This window comes from Anopheles stephensi, chromosome 2 (assembly GCF_013141755.1).
Source record: "Anopheles stephensi strain Indian chromosome 2, UCI_ANSTEP_V1.0, whole genome shotgun sequence".
Classification (NCBI taxonomy): Eukaryota; Metazoa; Arthropoda; class Insecta; order Diptera; family Culicidae; genus Anopheles; species Anopheles stephensi.
The window spans coordinates 40,138,639-40,151,893 of NC_050202.1; the positions used below are offsets into that span (position 1 = coordinate 40,138,639).

The 13,255-nt window shown below is 48.1% G+C and overlaps 1 protein-coding gene across 25 annotated transcripts; it reads right to left on the reverse strand.

Annotated features, from left to right (window-relative positions):
- Positions 1 to 400: 400 nt before the first annotated feature.
- Positions 401 to 13,226, reverse strand: LOC118507907 (glutamate dehydrogenase, mitochondrial). 25 transcript variants are annotated; one of them, XM_036047187.1, is made up of 7 exons: positions 12,967 to 13,122; positions 11,780 to 12,255; positions 6,539 to 7,131; positions 6,299 to 6,460; positions 6,016 to 6,220; positions 3,694 to 3,738; positions 401 to 1,590 (listed from the first exon to the last, which is right to left on the reverse strand). In XM_036047187.1, exons 2-7 carry the CDS (start codon positions 12,213 to 12,215, stop codon positions 1,319 to 1,321), a joined length of 1,713 nt encoding a protein of 570 aa, XP_035903080.1. In that variant the 5' UTR covers positions 12,216 to 12,255; positions 12,967 to 13,122; the 3' UTR covers positions 401 to 1,318. The 25 variants fall into 25 exon arrangements, with proteins under 25 accessions (XP_035903080.1, XP_035903064.1, XP_035903075.1 ...); XM_036047171.1 differs by having other exon boundaries at positions 3,625 to 3,738; XM_036047182.1 differs by lacking the exon at positions 3,694 to 3,738 and adding an exon at positions 5,270 to 5,317.
- Between the last annotated feature and the right edge of the window lie 29 nt (positions 13,227 to 13,255).

Here is a 13,255-nt window from a genome sequence, read left to right on the forward strand (position 1 = left end):
TCAGGAGATTGAGAAGCTGAAGCCTGCTTATGAAAGGGCCGAAGAAGCCAGCCTTATACTGCCAGTGGGTAGAGTTTTGTTAATCATATTGGCACTTTGCTCATAGACCTGGTCATTGTCCTTCCACGCGACCGGAGCAAAGGTATCATCTCTGCTAGTGAAGGTTATAATTGCTCGCTGAACTGATCGTTGATCATTCCACCTAAGTGCTGAGCCCACCGCGACCTCTGGCTCACTCCATATTACGACAGTAGGTCACCATAGTTTTGACGATGACGACGACTCAACCCCTCTAGTTTCGGATAACACCAATAACATGCCGCAAATACACAAGCAATATTGTGTATAATTGTTTGTTACTTTCACTTTTTATTGAAAGTTGTTTTCAGTGTTTGTTTTGCGTGTTTGCGTCAGCTTTTGTTTTTTCTTCTCGTTACACGTGGCATTTTGTTTTTGTGTTTTTTTTTCTTCACGGGTTAAGATTTGCTCGCTATGCTTAAGTTGCTTGAGTGCTTTTGCGCCAGCATACACTGGCCTGGTTGCTGGCGGCAGTATTTGTTCGCCTCCTCTCAATCGGTACACCGCTCGGCTAAATTATTATTTTGTTGTTGTTGTGTCTGTTTTGTAGTTTTGTGAGATAGAACAGTGCGCGAAGTTGTAAAATTTGCTTCAATTTGAACACAGTAGTAGTAGTAGAAGTAGTAGAAATAGACGCAGTTGAAGTAGTAACATAATAGCGCAAAAGGCAGCCGTGGTTGCCCGTCCGGCGTCGAACCGTATTTTCCATTACATCTAAATATACTGCTGCATTTGTTTTACACTCGCTCCGGTGAGCTGCATTTTGGGTGGTTTCTACGGACGACTCCAACGTCAATACTAACTCACTCTACTACTGTACTGCTGCTCGTATAAACATCCAGCGCGGCGGGCCATGGTCAAGATCGCACGATTAAGGTAAGTACATGAGGAGGCTAACATGAAATTATCAAAGTGCAAAAACGCACACGACGGTACAACACGGTACACACACACAACGAAGCCGACAGTCTAAAATGGAATGTGTGAGACACATGCAACGGAAGTTGGCATCACCTTTCCCGCATCCGGAATGCTGCTGTAGTAGGAATGTACGTGCTGGGTGGGATTCCGCATTCGCGTTGAGGTAGCAGGAGGAAACGGAATCCTTAAAAATTGCCTAATGCTGAAGGGAGAGTCCGGGGGTTGTTCTGGGGGCGATTTCCGTATCGGTTGCTGCTGCTGCTGCTGCTGCTAGCTGGCGCTTGATTCGCGTAGCGCGTTGTGCTCGTTCGTTGCGCGCTTAGAAAGCGAGACCAGCGTCACGGTACGTCTGGAAGATCTTTTCGATCGAGTTGACGTACGCGGCGGAACGCAGATCCAGACCGAGGTTGTACTTCATGGCCGTCTTCATGATGGCACGGGCCGAACGTTCCATCGTGTAGTCCAGCCCGGAGTGGACAATGTCCTTTTCCGATGCGCCCGAGATGCGCTTCTGGAAGGCTTCCGAGGGCGTAACCGGGATCTTGCCACCGACATTACCGAAGCGACGCTCGAGCGATGCCTGCACAGATTCTGGAGTGGGCGAGAACAGAGAGAGAGAGCAAATGAAGCAAGCGTTAGAATGATGATCGTCGTGTAGCAAAAGAAACGACTGATTGCTCGATCGTTGAGGATCGTGTATCAGCAAGGAATCATAAGAATGGGAAAGGTTCAAGATGATGGCGCGTGACCAATATAACATGAACGATTACTCCCCAAATAACACCCCAACTCTGGAAATGAGAAAAGGAGACCCCAGATGAAGAATGGCGGTGGAAGGAGGTATTGCTTACAAAACTATACTTAATCAACAACAAATAGTGTTTGAAACTGTACCAACGGCTTAATGGAGGTAAAGTATAAATTAGACATTGCTCTTATCTTATCATCCTACAGCTTCTTAATGTTTAATTGTTAGTAATCGTTTCCCATGATACTGAATTTTACCAAATTTTTGTGCAATGAAACAGACCAAGACGAAGGCGAACGAGCGTGCGGTTAAACAATGTGGAAGAAGGAGACGAACTGCGATCGAACAAACGAGAGACCGGACGACCAGTGGCTAGTATTAGGGCCGACAGAAAGGTTGTCATAATTCGGACACGAGTGTTGGAACACTTTAAGATCCAACTGCGGATAACATGCCAAGTACCATGCACTGCATGACCGTTTCCAAACGGTCATTCCAAATTTCTCGTACGATGCTCCCACTTTACGTTGAACTAGCTTTAAGATAGAGTATCCTTCCTTCCCTGGCACCACTTCACTTCCAGCTTTCGGTGACTTGATTGTGCCCGTAGCCGAATAGTCAGCTCAGCGTCCACGGAATCGCTATGTTATGAATTAATTTGAGACAACTATGGGCCTTTCGGTGGTCGAGACGACAAGGGTGTACCGGTCTTCACGCGACAGGACCGTCGTTCAAATCCCGTCCAGACCTCCCTCTCCCCCCTGTACGCAGGTCTGACTACGGGCAAAATCAATTCGCAGAAAGCCAGAAATGACAGGCTCAGAACTTTAGCAGAGGTGGAAGTGTCAAGGAAGAAGAGATGGTCTTCAGAGGTGGTCGAACGCTTCAAAGTGAAGGAATTGGAAAAAGTGAGGAATATCCCGATGGCCCCGGTTACTGCTCATCCCCGAGTCGAGTATTGCATAACCCTGTATCAAGTGGGTTGTTGAGGGTCCCAACTGACGACAACTAAACAACGTCTAATATACTCTTCTGTTGAGCAGACATCGAGCGCTGGACGTTCAGCAAATCAGCTCCGCGCTGCAGTCTAGGCGGAGGATCGTTTAATGTCCAGCAAGTGCCAAAACTGAGGGAACACTTATTTTCTGATTCAACTCACAATGAGCTCCTTTTGAAAGAGGTAGTAATATTTTTGTACAATACTTCTTCTTGGTCAAAGCAATTGTCTAAAATATCTGTATTAATTTAATTTTCATTCAAGTATTACAATCATTGTCGTCAGATGACTTTAATCGATTAGACTGAGCTGATATAAAGTTGATAGAAAGCATTGAAGATCAAATATCGTAAGAGACCCTGATCATAGAGTTTGAAACTGCAGCTAATTAAGCGAGCCCCATCTAATAGTGACGCATTTGAATACGTATTCAATAGCTACGTATTCGGAGGAAAATCGAAATTAAAGGCGAAAAACTGTAACCTATATCTACTCTACTATTTTCACCGTAATAAATACAGGATGCGGCGGCTATAGGAAGCGGTTGATGTGAAGTACAATTCCAATCCATCAACAAAAAAAATTCACAAAAACATACAAACAAATCCCTCTAAATAAAACAGAACATAATACGAGAGGAAAGCAAAAGAAAGGGAGTACATAGTAAATAGGAGGAGCAAGACATAAAGAAAACTGCCTGATTTTTCGTACAGTGATTCGAAGTGACTTAAGAGAGGGAGAGAGCAAGAAGAGAAGGTAAGTTAAGTACACACACACAGGAAATAAATTAACACAGTAAAGAAGGCTAAGGCTTCAGAGACGCCCAATGCAAACTTAAAACACGGTAACACAGGGGAAAGGTAAGTGAAACGAAACTTGCGGTGTCGGGAATCAGTGGTGGGTTTGCGAAACATTTGCTGTACAAGTTGGGAAATGGTGGATACTTTACTGTCTTCCGCGCTCAGATACGATTCGAGCGATTCCTGGACGGATGCTGGATAGATTGGTCGGTAGTGGCAGTAGTAAAGGGCACGCACGCCCCAAACGGGCGCACAATTTTGTCAAACAAATTGTTTGAGGGGAAAAAGAGAGAAAGAGAGAGAGAGAGAGAGAGAGAGAGAAGAAAAAAGAGAAAAAGAATAGAAGAAAAACTCGGTCAAAAATGTTACGAAATCACGGATTCCGAAGGCAGAGAACCAATGCAAAAGCACCGCGCAGTACCGTACGGCTAAAGGCTTACAAAGAGTGGAGGCTTTCATTTTTGTTCAATAAAATAAAGGTATATTCATTATTTCATGTATTTCCTCGCATTTTGAACACCAGGGAGAGAGGAGAATCGCGTGCATCGCGAGAATATTAAATTATACAGTAGTGCAGTGCACACCACACCGAACCGAAATGCCTTTGTCCTTGCGAACACGTGATAAATGACGGGGGGGAGGAAGTGAAAACAACACTCTACAACACTATCATTAGGCAAGAGAGAGAGCTGTCCGGACGGACGACAAACGACGCCAAACTGCTGGGGTTTACTGAGAACGGGGGCGATTTAGAAGGCAAGACCGGCATCGGCGTACGTCTGGAAGATCTTTTCGATGGAGTTGATGTAAGCGGCGGAGCGCAGATCCAGTCCGCGGTTGTAGCGCATGGCGGTGGTCATGATGGCGCGGGCCGAACGTTCCATCGTGTAGTCCAGCCCGGAATGCACGATGTCCTTCTCGGAGGCACCGGAGATGCGCTTCTTGAACGCTTCGGACGCTTCAATCGGAATCTTACCGCCGACCGTGCCGAACCGTGCCTCAAGCGATCTTTGCACAGATTCTGTGTGCATCGAGAAAAGAGAAAGAGATCAATCAATTAACCGCGTGCCAGCAGCCTAGCCTCCTGCAGTGTGGAAGCGCAGTTTGGGCTGTTAAAAATCCACGCAAAAGTTCAAGCGGGCATCATCCTCATCGCATGCCGTTACGGGGGTGCGTTCGTATTTTCAACACTAAAATCGGTTAATTTCAAACAGTTGCAAACCATGCATCACACAGTTAGTGGTATTGTCGTCGCTCGTCGCTGTTGGTGACGATCGGAAGTGCAATACAACGGTTTATCGGGCACCGTTTCCCGTCAGTTTGAACCACGCAAATCGATTACGAGCGACTTTCGAGCGGGCAGAACACAACACGCTGATGTGGTGGGATGGGATGAGCACGAGGGCAAGAAGATCGGTAGAAGGAATGACGACGATGGAGCAAATTTTGTGGAACGAACCAATTGCGGATTAATCGGGTCAGACCGACCCACTAAAAGTGCCGAAACAGTACTATTATAATAGAAAACCATGCTACAAATTTTGCACGGACCAAATTACACAGAGTGGAAATTTCTTTTTGGAGGACAGATCAATAGATGTAGGTAGGAAGGTAGGTAGGTGGTGGTAATGCCAATTACAGAAAGAAAGAAAAAAATACACAAGTACACGTGGCACACAACAAGCACAAAGAGAGACACCACCGTAAACTGTTGGGATACTTTACTCTCTTCGTCGCTAAATACGAATCGTTCCAACGATTGCTGAATGGAGGCTGGCATCGAAATTGTGGCCATATTAAAAGAAACACGGTAAGTGTGTGTTTGTTTGATTGTTTGTGTGGGTATGTAGAAAATAGAAGAAAGAAAGAAGGAAAGAAAAAGTGGTAAAATAAAAATAGAAAAGAAACAAATGAAGCAGCAGCAGGGATGAGGGTTACAGGCTGTGCGGTAAAGGAGAAAAGTGCCAGCGGATGGAGTTGAATTTCGTTTCCATTTTTGCTACCGTCAGCAGACTGTTACGACGGGTTGGCGATGAAAAGCTGGACACACTTTGGACACCAACCCGTTTCGCTTGGTGGCCATTAACTCTTACAGCGCTCATGCTCTTTCTCTACATGGTCCGATTTGTTTGTTTGTTTTAGTTTAAGGCGATCATGGAGGCGAAAGCTGCATTCGAAAGCCAATTCCTGTTAGCTGCGGCGGTACCAATGGTGGAATGACAGTGTTGTAACCACCTGCATCGAGAGGAGGCCAATCGTTTTGTTTTTCCACTAAAAGGCAACCTAAGGAACACAACACCGCGTCCACGTGTACTACGAGTGCGTTCGGTCGGTGTTGCGGCTAATGCGTGTCTAGTCCATTTTTATCCTTTTTAGAGAAAGCAAGCAGGCAAGTGCTACTAGTGCAGCTTTTTTTCTTTGTTCTTTTGCTAAGCTATCCATAGTCGCCATGCAGGCGGAGAAAAACTTACCGAGCAGATGGTAGTTCGATTCACGCTCGTACTTGAACGTCAGACGGCCGTACGACACGTGGTTCAGGTTCTTGAGCCACTCGAAGAACGAAACCGTCACACCACCGGCGTTGATGTACAGGTCCGGAATCACGAGGATGTTGCGATCGATCAGGATCTTGTCGGCGGCAGGCGTGGTCGGTCCGTTGGCAGCTTCGGCAATGATCTAAAAGTGTGTGATCCAGCTAGGTGATTAGGCGTCCGTCCCTGTGCTCTCCAACTGAGGCTGATCGCGGTTCCTTACCTTGGCATTAATTTTGCCAGCGTTGTCAGCGGTGATGACCTTCTCGACCGCAGCCGGAATGAAGATGTCGCACTGTTCGTACATCAGGTTCTCGCCCTCGTACGGCTGAGCACCCGGGAAGCCAACGATCGTGCCCTTCTCGTTCTTGTAGTCTTCCAGAGCCTGCAATTATGCGCCAAGAACAAAAGTATTATTACTTATCGGACAGTCCAATTAGGCGTCAAGATTACGGTAACCTACCTTCGGGTCGATACCTTGCGGGTTGAAGATCGAACCGTCATGCTCGATGACACCGATACAGGTGGCTCCGGCACGGGTCAGGTAGCGGCACGAGTGCAGACCGACATTACCGAAACCCTGCACGATGAATGTCTTGCCACCCCAGCCGGGGGTCGTACCGATCTGGGCCATATAGTTCGCCTCCTTGATGAAGTTGTCCAGTCCGTGGAACACACCACGACCGGTGGCGGACACACGTCCATGGATACCGCCCTGGTTGATCGGTTTGCCGGTAACGCAAGCGTGCGCATTAATGTCCAGATGTCCGATCGTCTTGGCGTACGTGTCGGCAATCCACGACATCTCGCGCTCGCCCGTTCCCATGTCTGGAGCAGGTACATCGATACCCGGGCCAATGAAGCCCTTCTTCGACAGTTCCAGCGCGAAACGGCGGGTAATCTTTTCCAGCTCATGCTCCGAGTATTGGCGCGGATCGATTTTGACGCCGGCCTTTGCACCACCGAACGGCACATCCACACAGGCGCACTTGAACGTCATCAGCGCGGACAGGGCTTTCACTTCATCGCGCGACACATCCAGCGAGAAACGGATACCTGTGGAAGGGGGGAAACAGACAGACAGACCGAGAGAGATAAAATGATTATCAGAGTGCAGGATAATGCAGAAGCTGATAGCTGACATCCCCCCGGCAACATAATCCTTTATTACGCATCGTTCGATGGAAACCATTTGAAGATGTCACTTTTGTTCAAGGTCACCGGTACGAATTGAAAACCCCTACCCGGAGATAAGATATTCTCAGCCACACCACGAGGTGAGACAATTCCTTTTCTTTACGTTCTTTCGAGGTCTTTTTTCATCTTGCGAGCGCAAGCAAAGCGCTTATCAACAAGGTAACGAAGCTAGGCTATAAGATCTTCCTGTCTCCCCGAGGCTTTTCGGTGCTGTTTTGCATGGCATACTGAGTCGAACATTGACGCAGCAGAAGAAGCCTTGCTTTAAATGTGAATAAGACAGCAACAACGCATGTAAATCGCATCTATCGGTGGTGCGAATCGGCGAACATTCGTACCTATCAGAAAACAGCCAAAGCATTAACCTCTTCACCGGCACCGGAAAGGCAACAAGCATCACGACATAGCAACAATCGAAAAATCGTCAAACTGGTAGGTCTGCCACACAGGGGCAGAACACACATACGCCGAACCGGTTTAAAATATGCGGCGGCGAGGAATCGAGGAAGATACACAACACGGTAGTTCTGCTGTTGTTGCCTGCCATTCGCATGAAAGATTAGTCATCCGGCGAGCAGTCGAGCACAGCACCTTCTTCCGACACAGACACACACATGTATCTACGTGGTGAAGATCGGGTGATCGCCGTTCACAGGGTTTGTTTTGATCCACACCACAGAGACCTCGTACGGTGGCGGTGCGTATGCGTATGCTCTCCGGGGTTTTCGCCTTTGTGCAGAGAGAAACTGCTGGTGTGGCGAATTAGGCCGCGTACGAGCTATTTTTAGAAGGTTCTATCACCCGAATGTCTATGCCCATGCGAAACACAAACATACCTTCGAGTGAGACGATTAAAAAACTCAAGCAGACCGACAAATTGCTGTGCGTCGTTATGTAACATCATAGCAACCAGAGTGTCTGTACGGTGCAAAATGTCCCCCAGTGTCGGTAGAGAGGACCGCTCTCGCGTCTGGGGTAGGTACGTTCTATACAACAATTCAAATTATTTACCAATTCCATCGGCCCGTCGGCTCTAATCGAATGCCCAAGGATCGAACGCTATTTATCGTCTACGTGTGCAACAATGTATCGAAAAGGTGGGTCTAATTCGATAGGTAAACGTTAAAGATGCTCTTCGTAAACAGCAATAGGATTCGTATCACTAACAGCTCCTTATCATCGCAGAATGAAAGTTTGTTACCAGGGCTGGATGCGAAGGGTGTGCTAACGATATCGAATAACCTTCACCGATGATACACGCAGCAGACGGGAGTTGGATTCATATTTATCTACCGATTTGCATAACCCATTGCAACTTACATTTGATTCTTCCATTTCAAATACGAACAGGTACGTAGTTCGAACAACTTCGAGTTTCTAGCGTGTATGCTAATTTAAACTTTCAATGAAAAACAAAGTAGCCACACGTAAACAACAACAACCACAAGCATCAGACGACACAAGAAAAACACATCGCTCTCTATCGGCGTGCGTTCCACTATCTGGCGAACCAGCTAGCTACCTGCAGGAGCAGACAAACTCGGTTAAATTCCGCAAATTACTACCACGGTTGGGGCTATTAATAGGGACTTCTTCTCATATCCGCGCGACAGGTGCGTTAGAATGTCGTGACTTCTTTGTAAAAAACAAGCTGCCGCGTGAGTTGCTTTTTTTATAGGAGTTGACTGGGGTGCGCATTAGAGAGACACTAGAACCGAAGTTTATCATGTCGGCAAATTTGACAATAATTAGATCGTTTGCCGAACAGCGCGAACAAAGCCACGCGTCTTTTAATTAACAACACCTTGCTACTATTTGTGACCGGTAGGTTAGTAACAGCAGATTGATTGAGCTACTGCTCTCACATCTTGAGGACGAGAGAACACAACCATGCTAGCGTGGCGTAGCTTGGCTTTACGTAACATCGCGCTACATTAGCGAACAGGCTAGGCCTCGTGACATCGTGACACAATCATCGCAAGAAGCAAATAAACAGAAAGAATGCCTCCGGCAGGCAAATCCCGCGAGCAACACCATCAAAGAATGTATGCACCACACACCATCGAACCCAGCGAGCGAGCGAGCGAGCACAGGTTGTTATATGGAGAACTCCCCCAGCGGTACCCAACGATTATCCTGTCGCACTCGAGGGCCGTGGGCCAAACTCGGAGCCAAAGCCGCGCCGCAATATTTTTAGCCTCTGTGAATCGATTTTTGTTCACCGTGACGCAAACCAATCCTAACGGAGAGACACACCCCCGCGAGAGTTGCAGAAGTGCACGGTGATACGGCACCACATTGGTAACGGGTTTGGAGGAAAAACATTGATTAGTCCAAATAATCGAACGATCCTTAGAGATACTGTTTTATGAGCTAAGTGTTGCTTAACCCATAAAACCACACACGAAAACAGACCTATATTTAGAGGCCTAACGCTTCTCAAGGGTTTAAGAGGGACAACTGCTGTTTACCTCCGTTCCACCGTAAGGCGCCGCGCGATTGTTGTTTAAGCGCATCATCACATGGAGCAGTTCCCTTTCAGTTGCTTCTTTTCGCAACAGTGTTTCCCTTGGCTACTGTTATCAGCAGCACGACAGACATACACACACACACACACGCACTCAAGCGTAGTCACATAAGAATCGCGCGCAGTGCTATGCGCAATCCGCCAACCGAACCGAGCTCTAGAGCTATCGGTTTCTGTTCTCACTTTCGCATTGCCCTTTCCGGTGGGTCCTCCCTTTTCGATAGGGCTTATCAACGTGTGGGTGACCTTGCCTGCTTGTGGGGAAAATGATCGCCAGTTGCGCTAGGCCCGGTGGTCCTACTATTATTGGCGCGGTGTGGCGAGCGATGATGCGTACATTACACGATTAGCTGTAGATGATAATCGCTTCGAAACCCTTCTTCCAGGCAGCACCAGAACAACCACTCCCCTTTTGGAGAGGTTGACGATCGCCCGGACCTTTCCCGCGGCTATGACAACAGCGAACCATGCGAGTAGTTCGCGCTCAACCCCTCGACTCGAGGTGAAAGTGTGTAATGGAATTCTGCACTCAAGTGGCTGCCGTCAGTGCGCTCTCGAGTCCATCAACTCGTCATGCTTCAATGCATCAGACGGCGCATCGTAACCAGAACGGCAGCTTCCCGCGAGGGACAGGAAGTTCAGGAGGGAACACGTGCTGGCTTGACAACATCTTGAACATGTGTTCTCTGTGCCTCTTTTGTGTACCGCTTGCTTTGCCTTGTTACGGCACTGTTCTCTTGGTCTGCGCCAAGAATGATGTTGGACTTTTGCTTTTTATATCGCATTCTGCATTTTTTACATAAACAGGAATCCGGCATTGGCGGGATATTTATGAAATAGCGCTATCATTCCACAAAAAACTGAGTCATTGCGAGAGAATTGCTGTAACAGCAAGCCAACTATACACTGTTGTCGTCCCTCATTGATTGATTCACAGCGTTGTAAAGCAATTGCGGACAGACTGATATCTTGGTAGCAACACCACTACTCCCTTGCCCGGGCCAGTTTCTACGAGCGCTTGCATGCGTTTGTAAGCGGCAGCAACCGTTCGGTGTGACACTTGAAGCTCGCATTTGTAATCTAATCTTTATTGCTCACGAGCAGAAGAAGTTTAATTGGTCCTTTTGAAAGCAAAAAAAATATGTTTTAGTTGAGATTGTTGAGCATTCCAACTATATCGAATTCCCATTATGAAGCCTTTAAATGTCAAACATTTGCACCCCATTCAATTGCTGTTGGTGCAATATGTCTTTTATCCAACGATGATGGGGACGCTGCAGCATTATGATAGGGTCTGCAGCATGAGAAGCACACTTATCTCGTTCAACGCGCTCTGCTTGACAACTGTATGCCGCCGAGGAGTAAGGCATGATACCGAGAGGAGGGTTACGATCATGAGAGATTCGTATTCGCATCACGTGAGGGAATCGGTCCCATCATTAGAAACCGATGCGTAATTAATATATTTAAAGTTTAAAATTTAAACTAATCCTCTTCATTTCTCGTTTTACCAAGCACAGCACAGCATTACCACAAGACGGAATTATCTCGATTGACCGTTGCCAGCCAGATTGTCCTGGGTTCAGTTTCCATTTGCACCGAACAGTTTCGTAGGCGTACACATCATTAATCATTCATAGCGGACCCCTTTTGGGGAGCAATACTTCGAGAAAAGTGCGGAAAAACGCCAAAAGAACCACCATGCAAGTGTGTCCACGCAACAAGAGAAGTAAGTGAAAGAGGCACCTTGCGCTTGGTGGTTTCTTCGTTGTTCCTTTGTTCCCGATATAACGATTTTTCCCCGAAATTTTGCTTCCTGGTGCGATGGTGGGCCGACGCATTTTGCCACGGCCGTACGCCGGTGTTACATAACCGGAACAGCCACACACACACACACAACACCGCCACACCCGCACATGTTCAAGTGGTACGATTTTCGTTTCGTTTTCACCCACTCCACCGCTACTACCCACTACTTACCGCCCTTGGTCGGGGTACGGTGAGTGCAGTGCTGGGCACGGTACCCGGTGATCATCTCGTAGTCGCCGGAATCGCGTCGCAGCGGGAACGCAATCTCGATTATGTGATCGCACGGCTGCATCAGCATCAGAATACCCTTCACCTTCTTCTTCTTCTCGTCCATCGAGGCACGACCCTTCATGTCCTCCACCAGCTTGTCCTCGCAGATCTGGCACGCACGGTGGAAGAAGTACTCGACCATGTCGAAGAAACGCGGGTTGGCCGCGGTCGACACATCCTTCAGGCGTTCCGGGATTTGGTGCTCGGCGTAGGTGCGCTTCGGCTGCTGCTGGTTCACCATCATCGACGGCTGCTGGACGGCCGCCACAGCCTTCACCAGGGTGGCCACCTCCTGCTTGATGGTGGCATTCTTGGCGATCGTCTTCAGGTGATACATGGTTACTGCTGGTTACTGCTGGTTACTACAACACACTGTTCTGCACCGCACGCATCCCGGACAATGTGCAGTTTCGAGTTAAAAATAAAAGAAAAGGCAAGAAACAAAATTAGGGGGGAGGGCGAAAAATTGCTCACGCTCACGTAGCACGTTCTACTGCTCAAAATTTCACATCCTAAAATCCCGATCCACCAACACACATCAGCCCGCGGGTGGCAAATCACGCCATTATTAAGGCTCTTTTTGGCTCCTCTTTGTAGGCCAATTATTAACGTTTGGTGTGGCATTTCGTACTCCACAGGTAACGCAAAAAGGTTCGGGACTTAAGCAATACACCCCAAAAACGCACCGAAAAATGCTAGATAGAAAATTCTGAACCGAAAACACACGCACGCACACTCACTGTACACTACCCGTAGGACTTGAACGGGAGAACGAGGGACCGCACGGACCGCGTTCCTTCTTCACGGTTTGCGTTGGAATACGACGACGGTGACGGCGAGCGACAGCAAACGGCTCCGAAATCCGGGAACTGTGGCGTGTGGCGTTTCGCTTTGACAGGCGCACTTGCAGGCTACAGTGCGCACACACTCTCCTTCGCTCGCCGTTTTGCGTACCCTGTATTTCACACACACACGCGCGCACGCACACGTGGAACACAAACGCACCGTGACGTATGCATGCAGATAAATACACACACACACACACACACACACACACACACACACACACACACACGTATTATACTCACCGAACCGCTTCTTGAGAAGGTGAACGTGAACGAAACCTCGCACTGCCCGCGAAGCACCAACGGGACGGATTGACCGTGCGAGAGCGCTTTCTGCGAAATTTATGGGCGCCGAGCGCCGGGTGGGCAGTTGTTGATATGATTGTGTTCAGCACCGTCACACCGAACGCATGTCTTTTTCCATTTCCGATCATCGCCCGCCCCACCGCATTACACACACGTGGGGTCGAGTGAGAAATGTGTGTGCAGCGGATAAATGGCCATGTGTGGGTGAGTTTGATCCGGTGAGCGG

Bases quoted from the DNA above. Each gene is read 5' to 3' on its own strand.
- LOC118507907 (XM_036047171.1), bottom strand. From the start codon at position 12,215: ATGTATCACCTGAAGACGATCGCCAAGAATGCCACCATCAAGCAGGAG. The intron at 6,461-6,538 runs GTAGGTTACCGT...GCATAATTGCAG, and splicing joins CGCAAGGTATCGACCCGAAG to GCTCTGGAAGACTACAAGAA. The intron at 3,739-6,015 runs GTAAGTTTTTCT...CAATCTATCCAG, and splicing joins ATCGAACTACCATCTGCTCG to CATCCGTCCAGGAATCGCTC.